General features: G+C 37.5%; 1 protein-coding gene across 1 annotated transcript in view; it reads right to left on the bottom strand.

Moving 5' to 3' along the window:
- Positions 1-14,602, bottom strand: part of LOC115222493 (E3 ubiquitin-protein ligase SH3RF3-like) — a 48,141-nt gene that overhangs the window by 18,388 nt on the left and 15,151 nt on the right. Inside the window, 6 exon segments of the mRNA XM_029792722.2 lie at positions 220-311; positions 1,332-1,758; positions 3,630-3,670; positions 4,699-4,714; positions 5,298-5,392; positions 14,074-14,172. Of these exon segments, the coding sequence (XP_029648582.1) occupies positions 220-311; positions 1,332-1,758; positions 3,630-3,670; positions 4,699-4,714; positions 5,298-5,392; positions 14,074-14,172 (770 nt within the window).

The raw sequence follows: 14,602 nt of genomic DNA, 5'->3' as shown, positions 1-14,602 counted from the left end.
GAAGAGGCAATAATAAGAGTGGAGCTAATTAGCAATGAGAGAAAGAGAGAGAGAGAGAGAGATATAATTATCACAAAGAAAGAGAAAGAGAGCTAATTAGCAAAGGAAAGAGAAGTAATTAGGAAGAAAAGAGAGTAAGATGATTAGCATGAAAAGAGAAAGAGGTAAATATATCAAAATAAAGATGGTATATTGAGAGTAAAATTATATATTCCTTACATGACATTCTTTCCAAAATGTGGTGGACTGGCTGCATTGATCTCTGCACTGCTTGGCTTTCCCTCTTCTCCAGACTTATTACCATAAGTGTCCTGAAATTGGATGAAAATGTGAGATGGTACAAAATATTTGTGAATGGTTTGTACATATAGAAGTTCAATGCATTATCTTTGGCAAGTTGTTAGTAATAAGATGCCTTTTCCAACTTTTTAACCTCATCTTAGCAATTTGTTTATGAAGATTTAGTTGCTTCCATTAAGCATGTCATATTACAGGACTGAGTTATCTCTATTTTAAAGAGTAAAGAGTTAATTGAAGGAGATCTGGTTTTATTATTGTACATGTGAAAAGACTACATTGAAGCCTCATGACTAGTTTAAAGTTAATATGTTGTGGTTTAATGAGATACATTGAGAATATTGAAACATTGAGAAAAGTAACGTGAATAGACAGAAAATCTCTTTCTGGCTCACACACTCGCAATTTTAAAGCATTCAAATTACTCTGTCAAATGTAATGCTTACTAATTCACATTATTTTGAATTAATCACGACTTATCTTGTAGCTTTGAAATTTTGATGGTGTGATTGTTTATTTTTAGAGTGACATTGTAGGATAAGGTGTAAGAGGCTGGGTCTGGTCAGTTTGAACATAAATGGGCAGAATATTTGGGTTGGCTATGGCCAGTTTAAATGCTAGGATTAAGGGAGAATATAGCTGTTATACTGAATAGGTCAAGAAACATAAAATAATGGTGATAAAGTGTCTAGGTGGAACCTTCAAGTAGAAGGTGAGTAGAAGTGGATGGAGGAAGAAGAGCCAGGTACATGGGTGAGTAGCAGTTGCAAAAGTGAGTGGAAGAGTGAGAGAAGGAAATGGAAGGGGTGAATATAATGAATGAAGAACAAGTGTTCAAGGCTGATAAGTAGATGAAGCAGGGAATAAACCAAAAATTTATATTCTTATGTCGTAGTATATATATATATATATATATATACATACATATACTAATTTGGATTGCATTATTAAATAAGTCTTTCCTTATTTTTAAGAGACTCATGTGTGATTTGAAAGAGATTTTAATTAGATTTAATAGAAAAAAACATATTTACCAAATGGGGCACAAGTTTTGCAGGATTCATACTGGAAGAACAGCTTGCTGGGGCTGGAGGTGGAGGCAAAGTGACATGTAATGGAGAATTTAACGGCAAGGCTCCAGAGCTTGGAGATAGTTCTAGAGATCTTCGCTGTTGGATTGTAGGTGAAGAACCTGCAGAATGGGTATGTGATGTAGCTGTGAACGAGTGCCTCTTCTGCATTGCAGCAAGTGAAGAATTTGGTGGCAGTGGTGGTGCTGAAGTCGCAGCAGCTGCAGCAGAAGTACTCGATGGTGGAGGAAGGGCTACACGCTGTTGCTGGTAGTGATACCATAGCTTCTGGAATTGTAAACTTTGACGAGCAGAAGGTGAGGGCGTAGATGTTGTCCTACTGCTTCCAGCAGTACTTGAATTTCCTTCCGAGGAAGTAGACACTGAGCGACTGAGTTGTAAAAGTGAAGAAAAAAAGAAAACAATTTCAAATTCTAAATGATGGAGAAAAACTGCAATGTTAATTTATTATGATATTCATCATTATTCTAGTATCAGCTGTTTAACCCTGGTCAAGCTTGACCTAGAAGACCTATGATCAAAGCTATTCCAGTCATGACCCATCTATCTTATGTTCAGATACAGTGGACATATTATCCAATATGTCCTTCCTTATTATTGCTTAGCTTCAGGTTAGCCTAGTTTCAGCAGGCCTATGACCAGAGGTGTTCTAACCATGACCATCCCATCTTATTCAACAAAATTGGTTACTTCATTTTTGTATCTGGTTTGCAAGATTCTTTATGTGAATTCATATGTTGGAATAAAAAATAAAAAATAAATGAGTAGAAACTGAACTGGTGAATGTGTTACATATTAAGGTGTTAAGGCAGTGTGACTCTCCCCAGACACAACAAAGAAATTGGTTAATTACTTAGAATAGCAGGATAGACTATGACACACATAAATATCATATACTCTTATATCCAACATGGTAAATGTACTATTGCAATTCAGTATAAGTGACTATAATAAACCCACGAATCAAATCAATTCTGTCAGTAAGTTGGTTGCTTTTTTCTGTTTGAAAGAGCATTTATAATTTCTGATATCATTTTAACAGGGCAACTATTAATCCTTACATAAACTTTTTTTTTAAATTCAGAAGTTTGAGTCTCTATGGAATAAACTACTCTGTCAGTCATTAATATTAATTTACAAGTCAGCTTCTGCATAGACACTTGACATGCAAGAAACAGCAGTCAAATCTCCCTCAAAATCCTACCATACCATTTTGGAAAGTATATATTAAATAAAGTAGCCTGGGTATAATATGCTTAAAAAAATGGGATGATCAGGAATGGTTTGCTTGACCAAAAGATGAGCTAGGTTTAAACAAAATAAATAATTAGAAGATTCATATATGTTAGTAAATTGAGAGTGAGTAGTAATCTATAGAGTTATGGATTATTACTCACTCTCAGTTTACAAATATAATTTCAATTAGTTTGATGCCATGTACATATCCAAGAATAAAAGACCTGATGATGATTGAAGATCAAACCAAGCAAAATATAATGTGGATATCCTCTTTCTCATCATCATCATTTAACACCCTTTTTCCATGCTGGCAAGGATTGGATAGTTTGGCAGTAATTGATGAGCCAGAGGGCTGTGTCAGACTCCAATGTCTGCTTTGGCAAGGTTTCTGCAACTTGATGCCCTTTTTACTTTTCATCACTAAAGATGAGGTTAATAGTGTAAAGAACTGATTAATTGTATTCCTTAAGATACAAGTAAATGAGAAAGCTTCTACATTTTCATTCAACTTGAAAGAAATAGCAACCAAATCTCAGTTAAATCATACCTTATTGTCACTAGAAAAAACTCAATAAATGATGTAGTTATAAATACATTGTACTTGAAAAATGTAAAAAAAAACACGGGATGGTCATGCTGGAATAACTTTAATAACAAGTTCACTAAATCAGGATCAAGTAACAACAGGAATTAAGGACACATAACATTGAATATAAGGTACTTTTTAATACACTGAACAAAAGCTGGAATGTTCAAGGTTAGAACATGCTTGATTATGAATAGGTCTGCTGAACCCAGACCAAGGAGCTAAGCAACAACAAGAATTAAGGAAGGACATACTAAAAATAATGTGCAGAATCCTTGATTACATAGAGGTCTGCTGGATCAAGACCGACACAGGGAAAACAACAAGTAGGAGTCACCTCAGTTTTTATATAATTAATAGAAATATATAAGAAAGCAACATCATTTTAAAATTTCCAATAAAAGTAGGGTACCTACCTAGTTCTTGAAGAAACCAGAAGCTTTGCAGCCTCATTTAGCTGTCAAAAGAAAAAGAATAAGGCAAGATGAAAATGATATAGAGTACTGTCTCTTTCTTCTATTATTCCCTTCTCTACCACTCTCTCATTCCAACTACACTTTCCCCCACCCCACTGTACACATGCTTCTTTCAGCCTCTCTGGTTCACTCTTTTTTCAATTCACATTTGTGATTATGTTGCTTTGGACAAAAACACTGTTGAGTAGTGAGGATCCTTTAGTCTTAGTGGGTGCAAGGCAACTCCACTAGTGATGGTACCATGATAAAATGTACGAATACGGAATGTAAGAAGTGGCTGGTGCTAGGAAGAGCATCCAGGTGTAGAAACCATCCCAAAAATGAAATTTATGAGTGAGACGTGTCTGACTCGTGGAAAGTAGATGTAAAATGGTAACACAGAGTGGTTGGCATTAGGAAGGGCATCCAGCTGTAGAAACACTGCCAGATTTGACTGGGCCTGATGAAGCCTTCTGGCTTCACAGACCCCAGTAGAACCGTCCAACCCATGCTAGCATGGAAAACGGACGCTAAACGATGATGATGATGATGATGATGATGCATGAACACATAATCATCACCACTGAATTTTCTCCTGCCAGGTGCCCTTCCTGTTTCCAAGTAAGGTAATATTTTCCAATGACCAATTATAGCTTCATGGAAGACTCAGAACAAAGCACACTGCTTGCTGATACTCATTTACAACTATCACACAAAGACAAGGTATGGAGACAGTAACACATACACATATACAAATGCACACACACACATACAGACATACATGACAGGCATCTTTCAGTTTTCATCAATCAAATCCACTGACATGGCTTTGTTCGACTTGGGTTATAGTAGGAGATACTTCTCCAAGGTGTTATGTAGTAGAACTGAACCTGAAACCAGGAAGCAAACTTCTTGCCACACAGCCTGTGCCTATTCATAATGTGTGTGAAGGAGTAAGCATTTTAAATGGTTCAGCCAGTAGAAAAAAGCCCTTTGAGATGGGCAACATTGATGTCATTGATGTCTAAACTGAATGACTGAAGGGACTGAAAAAGAGATAAGGAGAGAATCGATACAGTTCAGGGTTGTGTGTGTATGTGCATGTGTGTGTATGGGAGGAGATGGACTGAATGAAATGGTTAGTGGTGAGTCTAAACTGTGAGATACAATATGAGTGATGAGAAGAAGAGAGAGACTGGTGCACAGCTTATGTAAAGGTTCTATGTAAGTTGCTAGTTTAGCGGTGTAGAGTCCATAGAGTAGTCTTAGTGTTTTGGATATAGTTTAGAATGCTTGTGTGTAACAATAGATGCTGGAGTATTCTGATATGGTTTTTACTTGAGCATTTTAGACACTTGCCAACTGGATTATTTTCTGACCCTAAAAATAAAAGACTAATCTTTGGGGTGTGGCTCACAATATCTAAAAGTGGCAGAGGAACTGTTGCAGATGTGGGAGCAGTATTCCACTATGGGATTTACTTCAATTTTTCCTTTTTTAACAAAGTTCAAGGTGTCATATTATAATGTACAACACATTCTATTTGCTACTCATACAATACCAGTGTTATCAGATCCATGTATTCTGTGTAGCATGAGAGAAAGAGAGAATATTATTTGTAGTTATTACCTCAACAAATGAAGTGGGAAAATTCCAATTTTGTCTCCTCTTCTTCCTTCCAACCAGTTGTCATCAACTTTCCTAATTAACTGAAGTACTTCATCCTACAAAAAATCAACAAGCAAGAAATTCACAAAAATTTACTTTATCTTCAATAAAGTTAATAGAAAAATTTTGTTTGTGAAACTTTATGCAATCCTAGTATGTATACTAGTCATGTACTAAACAAATTATATATCAAATACCAGAGTTGATGTGAATGTCTCTGTCTAGTTACTTGGTCTGTTAAGATGATCTAAAGCAAATCACACCCTATTGTCTTAATAATATAGTTAATTCCAAGGATACAATAAAATACATATACTAAATAACACACAAACACACACACTAAGTCTTGAATAGATTTGGTACATCATCATCATCATCATCATTGTTTAACATCTAACTCCCATGTATGCATATATAGGACGGTTGACAGGAGCCAGCCAAGTGGAAGACTATCCCAGGCTACTGTGTTTGTTTTGATAGGGTTTTTATGGTTGGATGCCCTTCCTAACACCAACCACTCCACAGAGTGGACTAAGTGTTTTTTATGTGGCATTAGCATGGGCAAGGTAAATTTTGGCATGATTTTTACAACTGGATGCCCTTCCAAATGCTAACCACTTTACAGTGTAGATTGGATGCTTTTATTTGGCACCAGCACTGGCAGGGTCACCAGGTAACTTGCAAGACAAGGAATTTTGAGACAGGGGGCTTTGGAGGAGGGATCTTGTGTCAGCTGATGAAAGGTTAGAGAGTGACAGAGAAATAGGGAGGCAGAAACAGGAGGTACATGGTTATATGACGAGAGAAAGGAAGCAAGGTGAGAGAGAGAAGAGAGAGAGGAGAGAGTGAGAGAAAGAGAGAGAGAGAGTGGGGGTACAAGAAAGAGGACAGAAATAGATGTGATGGCAGAGTAAGGAAGAGGGAGATAAATGGCAGTAATTATCAGAGCATGCCCTCAAGGTGTGGGGGATCATAATATACATGGTCAGGTATTGCCAAGGTGTGAGTAGGGTGTGGGGATTGCAGTGACTGGCAAAAACCTGGGTATAAAGATGGGGTGGGAGGAAAGCAGCAATAGAGTGAGCAGGGCAGGGAAGGGGAGTGGGAGACAATCATAGATTATGAAGTGGAAATGTGAGGAAAAGTAAGATACAGTTTAGAAGAGATGTAGATTGGTTTCTTGGGTAGGGTGCGTGAAAAGTTTATTGTTACATGTGGGTGAGACACAACACTTCTAGCACTCAGTTTTGCTGATGTGGTGGGTCTTCTTTAGAACCTCATAATCCAAACATTTCAGTCCATTGTCATTTCGTCCATGAGCTCTAACATTCTGAGATCAGTCCTCACCATTTCATGCCATGTCTTCCTGGGTCTCCCTCCTCCACAGGTACCATCAACTTTCAGTGGTAGGCATTTTTGTATACAGCTGTCTTGACTCATATGCATCACATGCCCAAACCAACAGTCTCCTCTCCTGCATGCTACATTTAATCCCTCTAATGCTTAACTTTTTCACTCAACACAGTTGAATGAAACTTATTAGGGCAGTATTCTGCAGCTGGATGCCCCTCCTGTTGTCAATCCTTGCTTTTCAAGTAATATATTTTTTATTCCACTGGTCATTGCATGTTGAAACTGCTGACATATTGTGTACAGGAAACATAAACATCATCACCACTCAAGTGGTATCAATGCAAAGACACACACACACACATGTACTTATGTGTGAATCATGCATCTATATATTAATGTATATATGTATGTATATACAATACAACCTGGTATAGTCTGGTATCTATCTCTCCACCCTGAAGATTGAGGCCAGATTTACCTAATGTTTTTATGCTTTCACTACTGGTTGCACCATCATCATCATCATTTAACGCCTGTTGTCCATGCTGGCATGGGTTGGACGGTTTGACCAGTGCTGGTAAGCTGGAAGGTTGCACCAGACTCCAGTCTGATTTGGCATGGTTTTCTACAGCTGGATACCTTTCCTATTGCCAACCATCACAAGAGTGTAATGGGTGCTTTTATGTGCCACCTGCATGGGTGCCATTTGTGTGACAGCGGTATCTACCACAACTGTAATTTTGCTTTAATAAGTCTTCTTGTCAAGCATGATATAATGCCAAAGGTCTTGGTCATTGGCTCTGTGAGGCCCAACTCTTGAAAGGAACGTGGTCACTGTCAACATTATAACATAATTCTAAGCCTCCAGAAACAGATGACTAATGTGTCGTAGCTTAATTTTTTGTGTCTTTGAACTCTGTATAAGTTTGCTCTGTTAATATATATCTCTATATTTATACATGAATATTTTCAGTCTTTGTTTTCTCTCTATTTAAATGCATACCTGCATGTATATTTTATATATCGAGCCATATCTGCTCACCTGGATCCATCTTATAGCCACTCTTTACTCAGCAGACTAAGTCCTTGGTAAAGATTTTAGAGTGTAAGTTCAAATTATTTCAGCACTACTAGGTGTTTTCTATATTGAGCATCTCTGGATCTCATTTGTTGACTCTTTCTTTTTTTCTCTCTCTCTCTGTCTATACACACACACACACAAATATATAGATAAATAAAGTGAAGACTAATCTTAAACAGAAACTGAAGTCAAAGAGGCTATTAAAGCACTCAAATGTGGAAAAGCTGCTGGAGAGGATGAAATTTAGTCTGAGATGTTAAAAGCCTTAAATAGAGATAGAATTCTCTGGCTAGACACCAAAGCAATGGCAATCCAGAGTGATAATCCTAATTTTTAAAAAGGAGGATAAGGGATAGAGTTCTAAATACAGGAGAATCTTCTTGGTGGGTGTTGGATTTCAGCAGTGGTGTATTGTTATCTCTCCATTTCATAATTTTTATGAACTGGATTGATGTGTGTACCAGTTGAGGAAGTAGAATTACAATCATCAGTGGGTGTAGGATTGTTTGGCTGATATTCACAGATGCCATGGTGCTACTAGGATAATCAAAAGGTGATCTCCAGCATGCACTGAATGGGTTCACTGCTGAGTGCTTCAGTGGACTCTACATGTTAAGGGAACATCAATGAGACAATGGAGAAGTTCAAGTTTCTTGGAACCATGCTTATGAGTTGTTATAATGTGGATCCTCACCCACTTGTGTGTTGTTGCCAGCACTATAATATTCTTGTCGCCACTATTATGATGTGGCGGTATTCCACATCTTATCTTTGACTCGTATATTGTGCTATAGCTGATAGCTCTGCAAGACAAGTTTGAAATGTCTACCCTGATGATAACTTGAACTTGTATATATCACGAAACTAGCACTGGCTCCAACTGAGACCTCACACAATGACTCTGCTACTACTGACCTACTACAATGACTGACTGACTTTATAGTGGCTGGTTCATACCACTTTGTTACGTGGGAAGGAATGTACCATTTTCATTACATCTCCTTTTTAGTATTTTTTCTTTGGGAAGCAAATAATCTTATTTTACTTTATTCATCCTTCCTCCCTTTTTAGGTTTTTTTTTTCAACTTAATATTTTTTCTTTTTGGTATCTATTTATAGCAACTCTGTGTTCTTCCTGTTTCTTCCACTTGTACGTGTGGGTTCAACCACCTGTAATGGTGTTGGTATATGGAATGTGTCACATTAAAATATCATCAAGATACACGATAGTGAAGTCACAATCATTTAATATTGCATCCATCACTTGTTGGAATATGGCAGGTGCCATTTTTACTCCAAAAGGAAGCAGCTTGAATTTCTACAATCCACAGTGTGTTATATGTTAAAAGGTGTGTGCAATCTTCTTCTGTCTGTATCTGTAGATAGACATTCGAGAGGTCTAACTTCAAGAAAATTTTACCTCCATTTAGTTTTGAGAGTACTTCAGGGATTGGTAATGGATAGCTATGTTCGAGTAAACAGTCATTTAATCCAGTTGAAAAGTACACACACACACACTCTTATTTTTTTTCTCTTTATATATTATTTTATTTATTTATATAAACCGCTGGAGTTGCCCAGTCTGAATGGTTGACTTCTTCAATTATAGCTAGACTGTATTGTCTTTCTTGCTCTTTATTGACCTGGTCCAATGCCGCAAACGGCATGTTCTGTTTGGGCCTAAAAACAGGTGTTGCCTTTTCTTTTACCATGATCCTTTCTTTTGTTTTAGTGCAATAGCCTAATGCTTCCAAAAAATCTAGTCGCCACGTTTCTTCATTTATGATAATGATGTCACTACCTGTGTCTTATTGCATTTTGACACTAATGGTTTTGATTCTCACCTTCATGAATTTTCTGTTCGTTGTACAAACTTTTTTCTCTAATGATAAACTATTTATTTTTTCTTGTTTGGCCAATTTTTCATCATCTTAGTTTTGCATTGCAATTTAATGCATCCTGTGTTCCCACAACAAAAACCACTGCTTTTTTGAACAGACACTCTTTTCTCAAGTGACTACCACCGCATACCATATGGGTTTACTTCCTGTTGTATATCGTGTTTTTTGTGAAAGACTTTATCCGTCTTCTGACTCTTCCTCACTGGTTTTATCTGTAAACAATCTCTGTGTTGGATTTCTTCTGTGTCATGCCTTACTTTTAACATCATATCACACTCTTCTGACAGTTTCTGGAGAGTTATATCCTGGTTCATTTCCAGCTTTGCGAGTATTTTTGTTCTGACTTCTGTGTCCTTTTTAGCAGTAAGACCCTGAGCAAAAATCAGGAACTTGAATGAGTCAGGAGTTAGTCTATCCAGTTTAAATCTCTTGCACTCTCTCTTCACTCTACCTGCATATGTGGTAAAGTCTTCATCATTGCTTTTTTCAGTGTTCAAACACTTCCAATATGTGATGGACAACAATGTTTTATCACTAAACATCCTACATGAAATGTCAATTGTTTCCATGAAATTTGTGTCAGAAACTTTTTTAGGCAATATAAAGTTACAGTGTTTCTCAGACTTTATCGTCACCAGTTTCCTCAGAATTAGACCCGTTTTCATTTCATCTGTCTGGTCTTGGCATCCTTTTCGGAAAGTTTGTTCAAATCTTCAATAATATACTTCGAAAGTGATTCCTTCTTCTGGGTCATATTTAAATTCATTTATTGAATTTGCTACATGATCGGGCAAAAACGTATTTTCTGGTCTTGTTACCAATTTTATTAGTTGTAGCATATATTGCTGTAACATTTGTCGTTGTTGTTGATATTTTTGCAACCCAACTAAACCCTCCAACAAGTTTTCCACAATTTTACGGATTTTTTGTAAAATATATGCAACAAAAATGTTTGTTACTCATCTGTAGAGCTTTTAATTTCTTGACATGAAAATTTTTTCGATGATGTCCACATGAATTGTTTATTTTCTTGTAGAAAAAATTTTTTTCGATGTTGTCTATGTGAATTGTTTATAGTCTTATTGCCACTGTTATAATGTGGGTCCTCACCTGCTTGTTTGCTGTTATCAGAACTGCAATATTCTTGTTGCCACTATTATGTTGTGGCGGTATTCCATGTCTTGTCATCTTTGACTCATCTATTGTGCTATCACTGATCGCTCCACAAAACAACGACTTTGAAGTATCTCTCTTGACAGTAACTCAAACTAGTATATATCACATAATTGACTCTTAGAACTCATACAATGACTCTACAACTATTGACCTGCTACAACGACTGACTGTCAGACTTTATAGTTGCTGGCCATACCATTTTGTCGTGTGGGAAAGAGTGTACCACTTTCACTACATGATTGATGGGAAGTAGGAGGTATAACCAGATGCTAGACTTACAGGTAGTGATACAGTAATGTACCACTTCCAGTATCTGATCTTCAGAAGAGGAGAGGTTAGTGAAAAAAAAAAGCCAAATTTACTATCTTCTATTTGGTTTCTGTGTCTATCCTCACCTATGGTCATTAATGTTGGGTAATATCAGAAAAAGTATGATTGTGAGTACCAGCAACTGAAATGAGATTCCCCTGGAACATGCCTGGAGTAAAGTTACCTAACAAGGTGCATAGCTTAGAGATCAGGAAGTCTCTCCAGATTGAGCCACTACTTCTCTGTGTTGAGAGGTCACAGCTCTGGTACTGCAGATCTATGATTAGAACATCACAGGAAAGAATCACAAAATAGATTCTTCAAGATGAGTTAGATGGTAGGAGACCTAGGCGTAGACTAAATTTGAGATGGTGGGATAATATCCATAATCTCAGTTGGTCCCATTTGGGAATCTAGCAAGAATGTGTAACAACAATTGCTTCGGATAGGACCCTATGGAGGAGAAGCCCAAGGACTCTATCCCCATGACCCTCATACGAATGGTAGGCTGAGATGGATGGATTTACACTATTTTGAATGATATTTGCAATATTATATAATAAGTATATACATTGGCTCCCTGTGCTGGTGGCATGTAAAAAGCACCCACTACACCCTTGGAGCCTGGTGCAACCTCCTGGCTTGCCAGTCCCCAGTCAAACCATCCAACCAATACCAGCATGGAAAACGGGCACTAAACGATGATGATGATGATATAGTGCAAGATAGACAGAGAATATTTAAAATCTATTGCACGTATATGCATGTGCATGTATGTTTGCATGTATGTGTATATGTGTGAGCATATATATGTATAGGCACACATATTATTTAGCAGAATGAGAAGAAATGCCAGGTATGGAAACAAAACCTGGAATCAAAGGGCCTTAAAGTTAACCTAGCAAATACCAAAGTTGTTGTTTGTAAGAGAGAAGATAAAATTCTCTTTCCGTCAGGTAAATGGCTCTGCTCAATATGTAGGAAAGGAGTTGGAAGAAATTCCATTTGCTGCACCCACTGAAAACTATGGACACATAAGACGTGCAGTGGAATTACAGGTAGATTAACAGATAAAATAATTTTTGTATGTGAAAGGTGTGCAGGAACAATAAGCACTAAGTCCCATGGGACTTAGATTCTCTCAAATACCCAGGAGGCTCTCTTGAGGTTGTAGATAGTTTCTGTTACCTAGGTGACCAGATTAGCAGTGCTAGAGGATGCTCTGAAAGTATTGTTTCTATAATAAGAATAGGGTGGAGGAAGTTCAGAAAGCTATTACCTCTGTTAGTAACAAAAGGACTCTCTCTCAGAGTGAAAAGTAGACTGAATGATGCCTGTGTGCCGATGGCTATACTCCATGGTAGTGAGACATGGGCTCTGAATGCAAAAGACATGCGTAGACTGGAGAGAAATGAAGGTAGTATGCTCCATTGGACATGCAACATCAGTGTGCATGTATGAGAAAGTGCAAATGTATAGAGAGAAAAGTTGGGAATAAGAGAAATCAGGTGTAGCATGCAAGAGAGAAGACTACATTGGTTTGGACATGTGATGTGTATGAATGAGGTCAGCTGCATAAAGGAGTGCCGATCACTGAAAGTGGATGGTACCTGTGGAAGAGGGAGACCCAGAAAGATGTTGGATGAAGTGATAAAGATGTTAGGATGTTGGGTCTCATGGAGGAAATGACAATGGACTGAGATGTCTGGTGATATGAGGTTCTTGAGAAGACCTGTCCACATCAGCGAAACTGAGTTCTAGAAGCACTGTGTGTGCCACCTACACTTAACAAGAAAACTTTTCACACACCTTACCACAACAAACCAAACTACATCTCTTCTCTTCCTTACATTTCTACTTCATGCACTATGCTTACCTCCCACTTCCCAATCCTGTCCTCTTGGCCCTGTCTCACTGATTATTGCTATCTGTAAGCCCCCAACCTGTGTGTTCCACCCACACGTAACAAGAAAACTTTTCACAAACCCTCCCTAACAAACCAATCTACATCTCTTCTCTTCCTCACATTTCCTCCTTCATGCACTATGCTTACCTCTCACTCCCCAATCCTGTCCTCACGGCCCTGTTTCTCTGTATAGTTGCTATCTGGTAGCCCCGCCACGACCACTCTATATATATCCAGGTTTTCACCACTTCCCCTCAGCACTCTGAAATCACACTTCTTTGGCAATATCCTGCCATTTATATTATGACCTTCAAACCTCAAGGATATGCCCCTGGCACTTGCCACCATCTATATTTCTCTCTGCTTTTACTTGACCATCCCTGTCCCTTGTAAGTATGCCCAGCACTTTGCTACCATCTCTGTCCTGCTTTCTTCCATTCTCTCTCTCCTTCTCTTGCACTCCTCCAATGCCCCCTCCCCACTCAAAAGATTTTTGTCAGTGCTGGTGCCACCTAAAAACACCTGGTCCACACTGTAAAGTGGTTGGTGTTTGGAAGGGCATCCAGATGTAAAAACCTTGCAAAACTGACCTCATTTGTGCTTGTGCCATGTAAAAAGCGCTAAGTTCACTCTGCAGGGTGGTTGGTGTTAGGAAGGGCATCCAGCTGTAAAAATCTTACCAAAACAGTCACAGAAGTCTGGTGCAGGCTTCTGCCTGGCCAGTACCTGTCAAATTGTCCCACCCATGCCAGCATGGAAAGCAGATGTTAAATAATGATGATGATGATAATTATGACATATCTATGTATCTAATGTATTCATATTTCTATGTCTGAACTCTTATACTGTATTTATCCAGTGACTTATTCATGGATGTGCACACAACACCCGACTGAACTGAAACTATCCACCTTTATTTTTAAAACTAAGGATAATAACATTCTTATCTAGTAAGCCACTAACACATGTAAAATAGTCAATAAAATTAAAGGATAAGAATTGCATCATTACCTTTGAGAATTTCAGACAATCTTTTTCATTTTCATCATTAATATCAAAGTCATACAAGGCCTTCACTTGGGGCACAGTTGAATTAAAATTATTAACCACCTAAATGTTGTAGAAACAAAAATACATATATAAAATTACATAGTAAAATAAAATTTTTATATTATAAACAGAGTACATGGCAAAGAAATATTCTCTCAGCAAGCTATGTGATGCAATGTAACTATAATGAATTCAAATAGTAGGACTAGAAATAGGTTTCATCTCACCCTCTCAAAAGGGTGCTATCATGTGAAGTATAAATATAAAATAACACACACACACAATAAAATAATGCACACATACAATAAAATATATACAAAATATGATATAGAGTGTAATATCATCATCATCGTTTAACGTCCGTTTTCTGCGCTAAACGATGATGATGATGATGATATTACATCATCAATATATATTCTAATATGTTAAGAAATGATCATTTATTATGGAACCCATTCATTTCAGTAATAGATCCTGTCCATCCACTGCA

This window comes from Octopus sinensis, linkage group LG20 (genome assembly GCF_006345805.1).
Source record: "Octopus sinensis linkage group LG20, ASM634580v1, whole genome shotgun sequence".
Taxonomy (NCBI): domain Eukaryota; kingdom Metazoa; phylum Mollusca; class Cephalopoda; order Octopoda; family Octopodidae; genus Octopus; species Octopus sinensis.
The sequence above is the reverse complement of the archived record's forward strand: the minus strand, read 5'-3'. Positions and strand labels throughout refer to the sequence as shown.